Source organism: Panthera onca, chromosome E1 (genome assembly GCF_046562875.1).
Source record: "Panthera onca isolate mPanOnc1 chromosome E1, mPanOnc1 haplotype 2, whole genome shotgun sequence".
Lineage (NCBI taxonomy): Eukaryota > Metazoa > Chordata > Mammalia > Carnivora > Felidae > Panthera > Panthera onca.
Window position 1 is genome coordinate 42,308,027 of NC_138352.1, and position 15,219 is coordinate 42,323,245.

Sequence of the window (15,219 nt, forward strand, 5' to 3'; positions counted from 1 at the left end):
TAGGGTAACATTATCAGGAGCTTCCTTTTTTTTTAAAGATTTTATTTTTGGGGCACCTGGGTGGCTCAGTCAGTTACGTATCCAACTCTTGATTTCATCTCAGATCGTGATTCCAGGGTCATGGGATTGAGCCTACACTCAGCGTGGAGCCTGCTTGAGATTCTCTTTCAATCTTTCTCCACCCCACCACCTCTCTCCCCCACTCACTCTTGCTCTCTCTCAAATTAAATTTTTTTTTTTTTTTTTTTTTTTTTTTAAGAAATCTCTACATCTGGGTGCCTGGGTGGCTCAGTTGGTTGGGCATCTGATTTCAGCTCAGGTCATGATCTCGCAGTTCGTGAGTTCAAGCCCTGTATTGAGCTCTGCACTGACAGCAAGGAGCCTGCTTGGAATTCTCTCTCCTTTCATCTCTGCCCTTCCCCTGCTCACACTCTCTCTCTCTCTCTCAAAATAAATAAAATAAACATTAAAAACAAAATAAGAAATCTCTACATCCAATGTGGGGCTCCAACTCACAACCCCAAGGTCAAGAGTCATGCTCTACCGACTGAGCTAGCCAGGTGCCCCATGATCAGGAACTTCCTAAAGAAGGTTCTCAGGGTAGATATGGAAGAATTCTCTTGAGAAGCTAACATTTGAGTTGATACCTAAATGATGAAGAAGCAATCATGTGAAGGTCTGTGAGGAAGCATGTTTCAAACAGAAGGAATAACTGCAAAGGCCCTGAGAAAGGGAAAAAAATGTGGCATAATCAAAGAACAGACAGAAGACCAACATGTCTGAAGTATTATGAATAAAGGATTATGTAAAAAGAGATGAGAAAGCAGGGGTGTCTGGATGGCTCAGTTGGTTAAGCACCCAACTCTTGATCTCAGCTCAGGTCATGATCTTAGTTTGGGAGATCAAGCCCTTAGTTGGACTCTGTGCTGACAGCATGGAGGCTGCTTGGGATTCTCCCTTTCCCTTTCTCTTTGCCCTTCCCTCCCTCTCTCTCTCTCTCTCAAAATAAACAAACTTAAAAAAAGAGAGAGAGGGGCACTTGAGTGGCTCAGTCAGTTGAGCGTCCAACTTCAGCTCAGGTCATGATCTCACATTCCATGGGTTTGAGCCCCACATCGGGCTCTGGGCTGACAGCTCAGAGCCTGGAGCCTGCTTCGGATTCTATATCTCCATTTTTCTCTGCCCCTTCCCTGCTCATGCTCTCTCTCTCACACACTCTCTCTCAGAAATAAATAAAACATTAAAAAAAATTTTTTTTAAGAAGAGAGAGAGATGAGAAAGCAGAGATAACAAAGATTTAATAGGGCCTTGCCAGGTCATGGTAAGGAGTTTTGGCTGTAACAGTGAGATCTGGTTTATGCTCTAGAACAACGCTAATAGAATTTCCTGAAATATTCTATATCTGCTCTGCTCAATCTGGTAGCCACCAGCCACAAGTGTCTACTGAGTATCTGAAATGTGCCTAATGTGACTGAGGACCCAGTTTTTAACTTTAATTAATTTTATAAAGTTGTACATGGTTAATGACTATATACTGGACAGTGCAACTCTAGAAAGACTCCTCTGGCTACAGTGTGGAAGATGGATTATAATAAAGCCAAGAGTGAAAGGAAGACAACCAGGACAGAAGGTATTACAACAGTCCAAAAAAACCCAAAAATGACCTTGAGAAAAAAAGATACATATTAGAGATACAGAGTTGGTAGTGATCCAAAGGGTTCAATGAGGAAAAGGTTAAACTCAAGCACAGGCTGTAAATTTACAGAAGGAAAAGAACAGTATTCACCTCTCATTTATACAATACTAGAAATTGCATTTCCAACAATATTCACTATATTCTCACTAAAAATAAATTTCTAGAAATTATTTAATAATTGGCATATGATGGGGTATCAAACTAAATATTTTAAGCCAGAAATGCACAGCTTGACATTTTCTCCACTTCCTGCTGGTTGTCTACTGAAACAAAAGGGCAAATTAAACATATGGAGACTCTTCAGGGTCTGTATGTCCATCTGGGCTAACACAGAGCAGGATGAAGGATCCAAGAAACTTTTAGATTCAACTGAGGATCCAATTTTGCCTTAATATACTCAGTCTAATGAAAAGGCAGGTTCTCAAGGTTCTCCAAATGTGGTTCTACAATGTAAGTATAGTATTTTATTATCTTTTAAAAATATTTTATTTTTAAGAGCAGTTTTAGGTTCACAATAAAACTGAGAAGGTACAGATTTCTCATATACCTTCTTTCTCATAGCATGTTATTCTTTTTTAATGTTTTGTTTTTGAAAGAGGGCACGCAAGCAGGGGAGGGGCAGAGAGAGAGGGGCAGAAGATCCAAAGCGGGCTCTGCCCTTGACAGTTGCAAGCCTGATGCAGGGCTCAAATTCATGAACTGTGAGATCACGACTTGAGCTGAAGTCAGACACAACTGACTGAGCCACCTAGACGCCCCTCCCATAGTATGTTATTTTTATGAGAAAATACATTTGTATCTACCTGATCAACAGCTATTGTCAAAAGCAATTACTATTTAACTGGTTAAACTATTCACTGTTTGGAAGGAAAATATACAAGTTTAGAAGTCATTAGCTTATGAATATATTCATGTTAAGACTGAGCAAGATGGGGTGCCTAGGTGGCTCAATTGAGTTCCAACTCTGGATTCTGGGTCACATGATCTCATGGTTCATGAGTTTGAGCCCCATATGGGGTTCTCTGCATCAGCACAGCCCGCTTCAGATCCTGTCTCCCTTTCTCTGTGCTCCTCCCCTGCTCGCACATGCGCAGGCTCTCTCTCGTTCTCTCTCTCAGAAATAAATAAACATTAAAAAAAATGTCAAATCAAATTTGGGGACAGAGAGAAAACTTACATAAAAATACCCATAACTAAATGTTACATAGAAAAAACGAAGACAGTAAAAAAGAAGAGTTATTTCTAGCCTTGCCTGCCTTTCCTTTAAGTACATGTTAAAAAATGTATTTTTAAACAAAATAGTTATTTATAAATAAAATACTAATCTTATTACACAATTCTAGAAATGTAAACAAGGGTAAAAAAAAATAAACACCCAAGAAAAACATGTTTTTATTTTCCCAGCATCCAGTGCCTAGCACAGTTTTGGGTACACTGAGGCATTCAATAAATAATTGTTGAGTGAATGAACACACAAGCTCTACGACATAGCAAAAATATATATATAAAATAGGGACACCTAGGTGGCTCAGCTGGTTAAGCATTCAACTTCGGTTCAGCTCATGATCTCAGGGTTCGTGAGTTTGAGCCCCACATTGAGCTCTCTGCTGTCAGCACAGAGCCTGCTTCAGATCCTTTGTCTCTCTCTCTCTCTGCCCCTCCCCACTCTCATGCTCTCTCTCCCAAAAATACACACATACATACATACATACATATATACATACATAAAATATACAGTCTGGTTCATAATATTCAAATCTAAACTAAGATGCCCATAGCAAGTTAACTATATTTTGGTGATCAGAGATAGGAGGCCAGACTAATGAAACTATGACAAACAAATATAACCTCTGAGGTTTGTCCAATTGTTAGGAGTATACTTATACAAGCTAAAACTATAAAAGCCACTAAGGACCATTACAGTAGGATTTGTTCCAACTTACCTCACACAACATTCTACTGCACGAAACCAATGAAGCATCTCATCATGTAGAGTACACAACTGAAGGCAAGACAGAAAAACTTTCTCAGCATCGCTGTACCACCCTGCATCTGAAAGAAAGCCACCTAAAGGACAAGAAAACCAGTAACTTTAAATAATTTTAAATAATTTAATAAGTAATTTTTAAAATAATTTAATAAATCACTTGAAAGCTAAAATGACACGCTTAAAATTAGTATTATCTAAAATGAAAACACCCGTAATATTAAAGTCCTGTGTTTAGCCCAAAACAAAGCTACTGTGAAACAAAAAACAAAACAAAAACTTTCAAACTAGGGGGATTAGATCAAAGTTGAGACCTTGAATAAGGAGTCAAGAGTTTTAACCCTCTAAAAATACTCTATACTCTAAGAATTGACATTTTCCAGTTAATTAGCCATATATTTCAATAATCCTAACATTTTCAGTCTCTCTATACCCAATCTCAAAGAACATCTCAATAAAGCTATTATTAAGAAAATTGTCTCCATTGTCTCCAAATTGCGATAATTTTAGGATCAAGACCAATAACTTAACTATGAGTTTGTTAGAACTTGATTCTACCTGCAAGATATTTCTTCAGTCTGGCTCATTATAACAACCAGACATTGGTATAAATGTTTGTGGAGCTGACAGAGGACGTCAATGAACACTAAAAACTTTCTGCCTTTCACTTTGGTTGATACTGAAGTTGTTCTACAGATTTTTACATAATCATCTAGGACCAAAGGGATGTCAACCTTAACATTCATCAAGATCACAGATACTCTTTTGCTAGAGACATTTTTGGGGGACAATTCTTGGCTGCAGTTTTATTCCATGGACTATCAAAGGATAAATTTCTTTTCAGGAAAAATGTTCTGAAGTTCTTCCAGCAAACTGTCTATGACCACTACAAAGAATTATTCTAAGATTGAAGGAAATGATCATGAAAATTTGTTAGCAAAGAAAGTGTATGTGCATGTGTAAGAGAGCTAAAACAGGCATGTGCACACATTAATGTGAGGAGTTAAAAATGAAAGGTAGTCTGTGTTGATGGAACAGTCCTGTATCTTGATGGTAATGAGTTATATGAATCTTTACATGGAATCAACTGCATAGAAACATACACACGCGTGAGTACATGTAAAAATTGTTGAAAATGCAATAAGGTCTGTAGTCTACTTAACAGTACTAAACTTGGGGGCACCTGGGTGGTTCAGTTGGTTAAGCATCCGTCTTTGGCTCAGGTCATGAACTTACGGTTCATGAGTCCGAGCCCATCGGGCTCTGTGCTCACAGCTCAGAGCCTGGAGCTTGCTTCAGATTCTGTGTCTCCGTCTCTCTGCCCCCCCGCCCCCCACATCTCTCTCTCTCTCTCTTTCCCTCTCAAAAATAGACATTAAAAAAAATTTTTTTAAATACTGTTAAAGTCATGTCAATTCTTGGTTTTGATATTGTCTGTGAATCTATAATTATTTCAAAAAAAATTTTTTAAAGAAAGTAAAAAGAAGGGTAAGTAACAACTTTAATAAGTAGTTGCCTGAAACATACTTATCTATGTAGATTTGTAAAAAATATATAAAATGTTATGCAGGGGTGCTTGGGTGGCTCAATTGTTTAACCGTCTTCCAGCTCAGGTTATGATCTCATGGTTCATGGGTTCGAGCCTCATGTCAGGCTCAGTGCAGACAGAACAGAGCCTGGTTGGGATTCTCAATCTCCATCTCTTTCTGTCCCTCCCCCATTCACACTCTCTGTGTCTTTAAAACAAACATTTAAAAAAATTTCTTTTTAATGTTTATTGTTTATTATTTATTTTTGAGAGAGAGAAACAGAGCACAAGTGGGGGAGAGACAGAGAAGGAGACACAGAATCTAAAGCAGGCTCCAGGCTCCAAATTGCCAGAACCAATGCAGGGCTCGAACTCACGAACGCGAGATCATGACTTAAGCCAAAGTTGGCTGCTTAACTGACTGAGCCACCAGGCACCCCCAAATAAACATTTTTTTTAATGTTCCACAAAATGTAAACAGTATTTTTCTCTATATATAACAAACAAAACCTTCTCAGACTCCTTCCCCATATGTTTTCAGTATTCTTGTAACATCCCATCAGGAAATACAGGATTACCCTCATTTTAGAGACTGAAAAACTGAGGCCTTAAAAGGATTAAGTCTCATGCCACAGCATATGGTAAGCTGGTGAAAGAGGCTGGAGGCAGCAGGACATGTTAGCAAAACATGTGGTAAGGAATTTATAGATGCAGGATTCTAAACTTTTAGTACACTACCAGCTATGTGACTTGAGCAAGTTCTTAACTTTTCTGAATCTTTCATTTGTAAAGTGCCATTAATACCATCACACCACTGGAATGTTATGAGGATTTGGAAAATATAACATTTAAATGCCTACTTTAGTGTTTGGCACAAAGTTAACATTCAATAAATCACACCTAATTTTTCTGATGTTTTTCTCAACCTCCTTATGTAGACTTTGGGAATGTTCTGGTGTAATCCTTTATCATTAGTAGGTTTAATGAGTCATGTCCTACAATAAAACACTTCTCTATTTTACTATTACTTACCTAAAACAAAGCCAACCTGAATGGCTTTTTCTTTTACTGCAGCATCAGATTCTGCTATGTAAGAGCACCGCCTACTGAATGAGTAGGCCAAGACTGAAGCAACTTTCACACCATGATCCATCAAAGCCTGGAAACAATGATGAAGCAAATGTCTGAAAGAGAAGAAAAGATTATTTTATAAAGATAACATATTTTACAGTTTTAGAAAGTGCTAGCTTGATTTTTATTTCTTTTTAAGTTTATTTATTTATTTTGAGGGAGAAAGAAAGAGAACACATGTGCATGGGTGTGCACAGGTGTGTGCAAGCAAGCAGGCAAGGGGCAGAGAAAGAGGGAGAGAGAGAATCCCAAGCAGGATCCACGCTGGGAATGAAGGGCTTGAACTCACGAACTGTGTGATCATGACCTAAGCCCAAATCAAGAGTTGGACACTTAACTGACTGAGCACCCTGGCATCCACTAGCTTTCTTTTTAAAAAATAACACTACCATTATTTTCCAAGATGGAATAAGATACAAAAAACTTTCTGCCTTATGAATTATGAAGCCATAATAATCCATAATTTAGCCTAATATTTTTATTCAGTAGATCACTGTGTGTTCCTGTATGTGTAAACAAATGTCAATAAAAAAGAATAAAACTAACTTTTCTTTTTTATTTTTTTTTTAATTTTTTTTTTAATGTTTTTATTTATTTTTGAGACAGAGAGAAACAGAGCATGAGCAGGGGAGGGACAGGGAGAGAGGGAAACACAGAATCTGAAGCAGACTCCAGGCTCTGAGCTGTCAGCACAGAGCCCGACGCGGGGCTCGAACTCACGGTCTGTGAGATCATGACCTGAGCTGAAGTTGGACGCTTAACCGACTGAGCCACCCAGGCGCCCCTAACTTTTCTTTTTTAAAAATTATTTGAGAAAGAGAGAGAGAGAGAGAGAGAGAGAGAACACAAGCAGGGGAGAGGGGCAGAGGGAGAGAGACAGAATCCTAAGCAGGCTCCACACAGTGTGGAGCCTGACGTGGAGCTCAATCCCACAACCCTGGGATCCTGACCTGTGCCAAAATCAAGAGTCCCTGAGCCGAAATCAAGAGTCAGATGATCAACCAACTGAGCCACCCAGGCGCCCCTAAAACTAACTTTTAAAAACCAAATCATCTTATAATTCAATAATAACCCAATTTAAAAATGGGAAATGGATTTGAATAGAGATTTCTCCAAAGAAAGTATACAAATGACCAATAAGTACAAGAAAAGATGCTCAACATCATTAGTCATAAGGGACATGCAAACCCAAATCACAATGAGATACCACTTCACACCTGCTAGGATGTAATCATTATTCTAAAAAAGTGATGACAAAAATATGTAAAAATTGGAACTCTCATACATTGATGGTAGGAACATAAAATGATACAGCCACTATGGAAAACAGTTTAGAGTTTACTAAAAAAATTAAACAGAGTTATCATATGTATACACCCTTAGTTATATACACAATTGAAAACATATGCCTACACAAAATCTTGTCCATAAACGTTCACAGCAGTATTATCATAATAGCCAAACAGCCAAAATGTTCACCAACAGATGACTAGATAAATAAAACACAGTATATTCATACAATGGAAAATTATTCAGCCATAAAAGGAAAGAAGTACTAATACAAGCAACAACATGAATAAACCTTCCAAACATTGTAAGTAAAAGAAGCCAGTCACAAAAGACCATATACCATATGATTCTCTTTTCTAGAACAGGTAAATCTAGAGACAGAAAATTGATTAATGGTAGGCTGGGGGTAAGAGGAAATAGGAAGTGATTGTTAATGGGTACAGGGTTTCTTTATGGGGTGATGAAAATGTTCTAGAATTAGATGGTGGTGATGGTTGCAAAACCTTGTGAATATACTAAAGACACTGAATTAATTATATAATTTAAAATGGTGAATGTGGTGGTATGTGAATTATATCTTAATAAAAAACTCTTAAATAACAAAATTGTAAATACCAGAATCACTGCTTTGGATAAAGGGGAAAAAAGTCAAACTACATGCTTTTAGTTTCACAAATACATTAAACACTTACCAAGGGATTTTGACTTGGTGAAAGATAACCTGAGAGATGAAAGAGAGGTATTCCACTAAATCTTTACAATGGCTACGTTTAGAATTGTATAGAGAAATTTAAATTCCAGAAAGGTAACCTTTTCTTAAAGAATGCTCTTTTAAAAGTTTTGCTATAGCCTTCTTTTACCAAAATGAAGTTCTCATTTATTTATTTATTTTACAGATTAATTTTAATTATTCAACTAACCAAAAAGTTCCTCTACAGTACACAGGCCACATTTCAAAGTTACCTCTAACAGCGAAATTATATTATTTACTTATTATTTTCCTCTCTCAAATACAAAATCCATGAGGAAGAGATATCGTAGAACTTATTCACAGCATCTTGAACAGTACCTGATGCGTACTAGGCATTGAACAAGTATATACTTAGTTAATTTGTTGAACAAATAAAACAACTTGGCAATATTCATATTAGAAATTAGCAGTATTTTGTAAAACTATATTCTTATTTTCCTAGAAGTGTGGGTTAGGAAAAAGAAATAGCATTTAAAGCAAATTTCAGGAAGAATGCTAAAGAGAACAGCAAGTATATAATCAAAGGCTGTGTCGTCTATACTTGTATGTGGCTCCACCACATGTAACAGCCAAAATAGGGAAGATGAATTCAGTCTCCTTTTCTTGAACACAAAAAGCAAGGTGGTAATGATGGTTTCACAACAATGGGTAGGTAGGTACTTAATGTCACTGAATTGTACACTTAAAAAGTTACAATGATAAAATTTAGGTTATGTATGGTTCACTACAATTTTTAAAAAGTGTATTTACCTTTTATCCAAAGCTCTCAATACTTTAGCAAAAACTTCCAATTCACAAAATTCACTGCCCAGTTGACATAAGCGTCCCTGTTGGTAAAGCTGAAATGAAAAATAAAAAAGGTAATTAAAAATTTTTAATTTAATTTTAATTTTACTTTAATTATACTTCTAGATATAATTCGATGGACTTTTTAGTATATGTGCTGCCGAAGCGAGCACTATAATTCGATGGACTTAATATTTAATGAATTTAATGGGTACTACCCAAAGTCAGTATGATTCCACAGCAATAGTAAATTAACAAATTTTTACAATTCATACAAGACATTTTAATAGTTGTATATAAAGTTAAAAATTAACATTTAAAATTAATTTAATTTAAAAATTAGTATCTGATACATGTTAAATTCTACAAAGTGCTATACACTTATTAAATAAACATAAAAAGTTATGTTCAAGAAACTTTTAAAATTAACAGATCATGTCTAAAGTAATCCAGGATGGCGGGGGGGGGGGGGGGGGGGTGCCTGGCTGGCTCAGTCAGGAGAGTGTGCAACTTTTGATCTCAGGGTTGTGAGTTCAGGCCCCACATTGGGTAAAGAGGCTGCTTAAAAATAAAATCTTAAATAAAGTAATCCAGGATGAAAAAATAAATTAAAATAATCCAAGATGGCAGGATTTCTAATTATGTCACAATCCCTTACTCATTTTGCCTGACTTTTTAGAACTTCTTTTAAAAGTAACATTTTAACAAATGTGTTCAATGTTTATCACAAATAATATATGCACACGGTTAAAAAGAGACAAATACTACTGTCCCTCCTTCTCCCACTCCAGCTTCACCAAATGCTTTGAATTTTTATATGCTATATAAATATAGTGCCTTAGAAGGCTGGAATTTTATCTTATTCACTTTATATTACACTTAACTCTTAGCTCAGTTTACAGAACAGGGGTTTCAAAAAGAAGACAAGATCTAGAGTTCATGTGCCAAAATGGGCCAGTTAACTTTGTGCTGGGAAAATATACTACAAACTCAATCAACTAGTTCTTGGGCATAAATCACTAGTCACAATGGAAGCCAGGTCAAATTACATAAGTATATTAATGCAAATCAATAAGGACTGCTGTGAAAAATCCGTAACAATTAACGAAGAGAAGAGATAAGGGGCTACCACATGCCCAGGAAGGGGAAGCAAAATGTCATCTTCATATAAAACGGTTGGATACTCATATTAACAGTAAACTTTCGTAAGGAAAGATTTGCTAATTTTAGAGATGATTATGTTTTCTGCTATAGTGAGAACTTCTGGGAATGTAAACAGTAAAATTCACTATTATTAATCACTGTCATATTTACTTTGACTATTAACCAACAGAGAATAACTCAGAAAATAAAGTTGAGAATGTATGACCTAATCCGTATTTGGGAGCTTAACAATGTGATAAGTTTTTATTTAGGGCAAAAAAGTAAATCTACTTATCAAAATAAATATATACACACACTCCCAAAATGGTATAGTACAAAAAAACCTCACTTCTTACCAAAATAACTTATCATTAGCAAACTTAAGGCTTAGAATTTCTTTAAGATAGGAGAATGAAAACAAGTTATACAACCTTTTTGCCTGTACTCACCAAAGACAATTAAGCTTTGTATACATTACAACTCATCGTATGCCTTTAATGACTGAAAACTGGTATATCTTACTAAATGGGATTTGAAATTAAAATTCTGAAAAGTTGCTTCCTTAGTTACAATGTAAACATGCCCTTATTAACACAAGCCCCTCCCCCCCCTTTTACTCTGTTCAATTTTTCTAGCTAAAAATGGGTTCACATTTAAATTCTGGGAAGAGGGTAATGACTTAATTGTTTCCAATTATCCTTACCAGGTTTATCCAAAAATGCAAACTTAGACATTCTGTGAATGGGATTTGCGGATACTGATCCAGAATAAAAATAGCATTTAATTCTTAAAAAGATCTAATATGTGCCAGGCATTGTTCTAAGTGCTTTTCATAAGTAACTCACTCTATACTTTCACAGATAAGGAAATTGAGGCATATAAAATTAAATAACCTGCTCAAAATCATACAACTAAAAAGTGGTAAAGCACAAATCCGGCCCCTGGCAGTCTGTCTTTACATCCATGTTCTTAATAATGTACACTACACTGCCAATCTATCAGGAAGGAAGAGTATATATAAAAAGAGTAATTTTTAGCTTGGTTGGGGGGAGTCGGATGGGCTAAATGGGTAAGGGGCATTAAGGAATCTACTACTAAAATCATTGTTGCACTATACGCTAACTTGGATGTAAATTAAAAATAAATAAATAAATAAATAAATAAATAAATAAATAGGGTGATTTTTAACGTTTTTATAGCAGACTTAAAGATTTATTCTTTCATAGATTCATACAGCTTATAGAGTAGAGCTTGGAGGAAACTGAGGCTCCAGATTCCTTGGTAAGAATTCTGATTCGATTTTTAAAAATCTGACTTATTTAGGGGGTCCCTGGGGGCTCAGTTGGTTAAGGTAATGATTTTACAGTTCGTGAGTTCGAGCCCCACATTGGGCTCTGTGCTGACAGCTCCGAGCCTGGAGCCTGCTTCAGATTCTGTGTCTCCTTCTCTCTGCCCCTCCCCTCCTTGTGCACACGCGTTCTCTCTCTTTCTCACAAATAAAGAAACATTAAAAAAAATTTTTTTTAAATCTTACTTACTTCAGTTCATTGTTAAGTGTTTCATATTATATTCTGTACCCAATGAATAACAAGGCTATTAAAGGACTCTATCAACTTTTGGTTCTTTAAGGGAAAATAGTTTATTTTTAGAAGTAGGTAAATTACCTCCTAAGAGATATAAAACCAGACAATATAATACAACTAAAACAATACTGGAAAGGTATGAAGACAAACCAATCAATGGAACAAAATGCAAACTTCAAAAGCAGACCACAGTGTGTAAAAAATTAACATGATGAAGAAAAAAATTTTTTGATCACTGAAGAAGGAGCTAACAAAGAGTGCATAAAAATGGGGAAAGGAGGAGCGTCTGGATGCTCAGTCGGTTGGGCATCCGACTCTAGATCAGGTCATGATCTCAAGTTCCAGGTATAGGCCCCATGTGGAGCCTGCTCAAGATTCTCTCTCTCCACCCTTCCCTGTGGGTGCATGCATGTGCTCTCTTTCTCTTTCTCAAAACTTAAAAAAAAGGGGGGTGGGGGGCACCTGGGTGGCTCAGTAGGTTAAGCATCAATCAGACTTTGGCTCAGGTCATGATCTCACGATTAGTGAGATCCCTTTGTCCCCCGTCTGCCCCTCCCCTGGCTCGTGTGCATGCTGTCACTCAAAAATAAACAAACATTTAAAAAAAGAAAAAAAATGGGAAAACAAAGTTAGATGTCTCCTAATAAAATATAGTAAAAATAAATTCCAGACTTAAATGACAGCAATATTAAAAGCTACTTGGTAAACACTGCCTTTTGAAACCTATCACAGGCAAAAATCATAGAGATAAGTGATTATATAAAACCCTAAAATGCCCGAGAATATAAAATATTATAAATAAAAAATGTAAATACAATGAAACCAAGTAAATATTAGTAACACACATATATAAGAATTAACACCTTGAAGATACAAAGGGATGGAATTCCTGGTGATGTTTTAGAACAGACTAAAGTAAAAATCTTATAACATACTGAAGGAAAAACTACTGCAAGGGCAATGCAAGCCAGCCCCAAACCCAGAAAACTCTTTGGGAGATAAAGATGGGGATGAAAGTCTTCCTTAACCAGAGGGATTTTTAATTGGTTGCTTTCCCAGCCAATTCAAAATCACCACAGGCTAAGACTGAACAGCTTAGTTCTGACATCAGATTAGCATACAAAATAATCTTGGCTAATTCCCAACAACAGAAACTTGGAAAGGTTTAGAAAAAAACATAAAAGAAAGTGAATTCAAGCTATGGTCTAAGAACATACAGACACAATCTATGAAACTCATGTACCTCACTCATGTTTGAAACTGTTATCCCCTCTTGAAGAGTCAGTAAAGAGCAAAAATCTTCAGAAATGAAAAGCAGATGTTATCAAAGAAAAATTACCATGACACGTAAAAATGAACAAGTTTTAGAAAAGTTTGAGCAATATAGGCCCTCTTTTGTTTTTAAATTGTTTATCTACCATTACATATGTGTATGTTTTTTCAAAAGCTGGACAATATTCAATAAACTGCACATATGTGAGACAGGATTTATATTTCAAATCGTTCACTTGGATTACTGAAAAGGTTAGGTAGAACTGGCTTCTCCATTACCACTCTTGTCCTCTTCTAATCAATTCTGCACAGCAGTCAGAATGATCTTTTAAAAATGTAAATTATTTCATGGCATTCCTTGTTTAAAACTTTTCAATGGCAGCCTCAGTGTGAACATAATTCAAAATTTTTAATATGGGCTACAAGTCTCTAAAAGTTATCTGACTCCTGCCTATTTTTCAAACCTCATTTTTTACCATTCTTTCTCCCTGTCTCCTATATTCCTGCCACATTAGCTTTCTTTTAGCTCTATCTCACCTCGTGAGTTTTGCACACATATGCTACTGCCTCCACATGAAGCACTAGTACTGTGATTCTTTGCCGGGTTAATCTGTAACTCTTCCTAATGGTCTCCACTAATTTGTCACCTTCTCATAGAGACCTGCCCTTTACTCCCCAATCTAAATTCTGTTCCCTGTTATACTTTCTCATGACACACTGTATTTTCCTCCATATCAGCATCAAGACATACATGCACACATTCACTAAACTTGTTCAACATGTCACTCCATTACACTCTACACTCTGTGAGGTGACCACTGTTATCACTATACCCCCAATACCTAGCACACTGCATAGCATTAGCTAGATATACATTCAATGCTTTCTGAATCCGTAATCCAAATTGGTAGCGATCTACTTTGGATGGAACTCAACCTCAGAAAAAACAAAAAAAAGCAAGACACAGTCTCTATTCTGAAGTTTACAGTTAAAGAATCAAATATTTAGTATTGTTATTCTATCATTATTTATTGAAACTGCCCAAATTTAGCTAAAGAATTCAACACTTAGGGAAAAACCCCAGCTTCATACATAGTTACTTATTGTCTCCCAACCACACTGTGAGCACCTTAAAGAGAAACACTGATTAGGCATAATCTTATGTCCTTTCTCCATAGTACTCTATACAATAGTGTTCATACAATAAACTCTGAGAACAAATTTCAATGCAAACTTTATACACTAGTGTACCCTAGTGATGAAGAACATAAACTGCCAGTACCTAAATGTGAAAGTCAAGAACAAATTCTAAATAATAGATGCTTAAGTTGATAGACAAAAATAGATGTTTCCTATTAACATCTGATCTTTTACCAAGTACCCTGGCATATTAAGTACATGAAACTCATGGCTTACTGAACCTGTTTTATCTTTGTCATTTTTCATATCAAAGGCAAGAAAACTATAGCTAGAAATATTCTACTTATTTTCTCATTAATAAATATCAGGAACATTTGTGTAAGACACTGTGCTAGGTATCAGGGATATATTAGTGACTATGGTCATCACAGGAATACAAAGTAAGAGTTGTTCTCTGATCTCAAAAAATGTAGAATCTGTCAGAGCAGAAAGATAATGCTCACAGATTATACAATGGAGGTAAACAGAGTGTTTTAGTATCACAAATGAAGTAACTACTCTAAGAAGAATTTCAGCTGAGTTTTGAAGACAAACAGGAGTAAAGCTTCTGGCAATAGGCAGATGACAGCGACACATATGAAAACCTTCCAGCTCTTTTCCAAACAAAAGGAACTGCTGAATAAAGTTATCAGAAGAGAACTTTTGGATAAATAGCTGAGTTTGAAACCAAGAGCAAAAACTTCACAGCTGTCAAAACTGAAAAACAGCTGGGAAGGAAGAAAAACAGAATAGTTTATACCTCTGAGTGGTTGTGGGTAGAGTACAAAACACCAGATAGGAAGGAGTCCAGACAGCAGATCCTTGTAAGCAAAGGGACTTGGAGCTGAACTACCTGCCTAAACCAGGAATGAA

At 36.2% G+C, this 15,219-nt stretch overlaps 1 protein-coding gene across 1 annotated transcript in view; it reads right to left on the minus strand.

Annotated features, from left to right (window-relative positions):
• The window catches only part of APPBP2 (amyloid beta precursor protein binding protein 2), a 51,708-nt gene that overhangs the window by 21,076 nt on the left and 15,413 nt on the right, over positions 1 to 15,219 (minus strand). Inside the window, exons 2-4 of the mRNA XM_078437416.2 lie at positions 9,134 to 9,222; positions 6,244 to 6,395; positions 3,640 to 3,763 (exon numbers count right to left, since the gene is read on the minus strand). Coding sequence (XP_078293542.1) covers positions 3,640 to 3,763; positions 6,244 to 6,395; positions 9,134 to 9,222 — 365 coding nt within the window. The remainder of the gene's footprint in view (positions 1 to 3,639; positions 3,764 to 6,243; positions 6,396 to 9,133; positions 9,223 to 15,219) is intronic.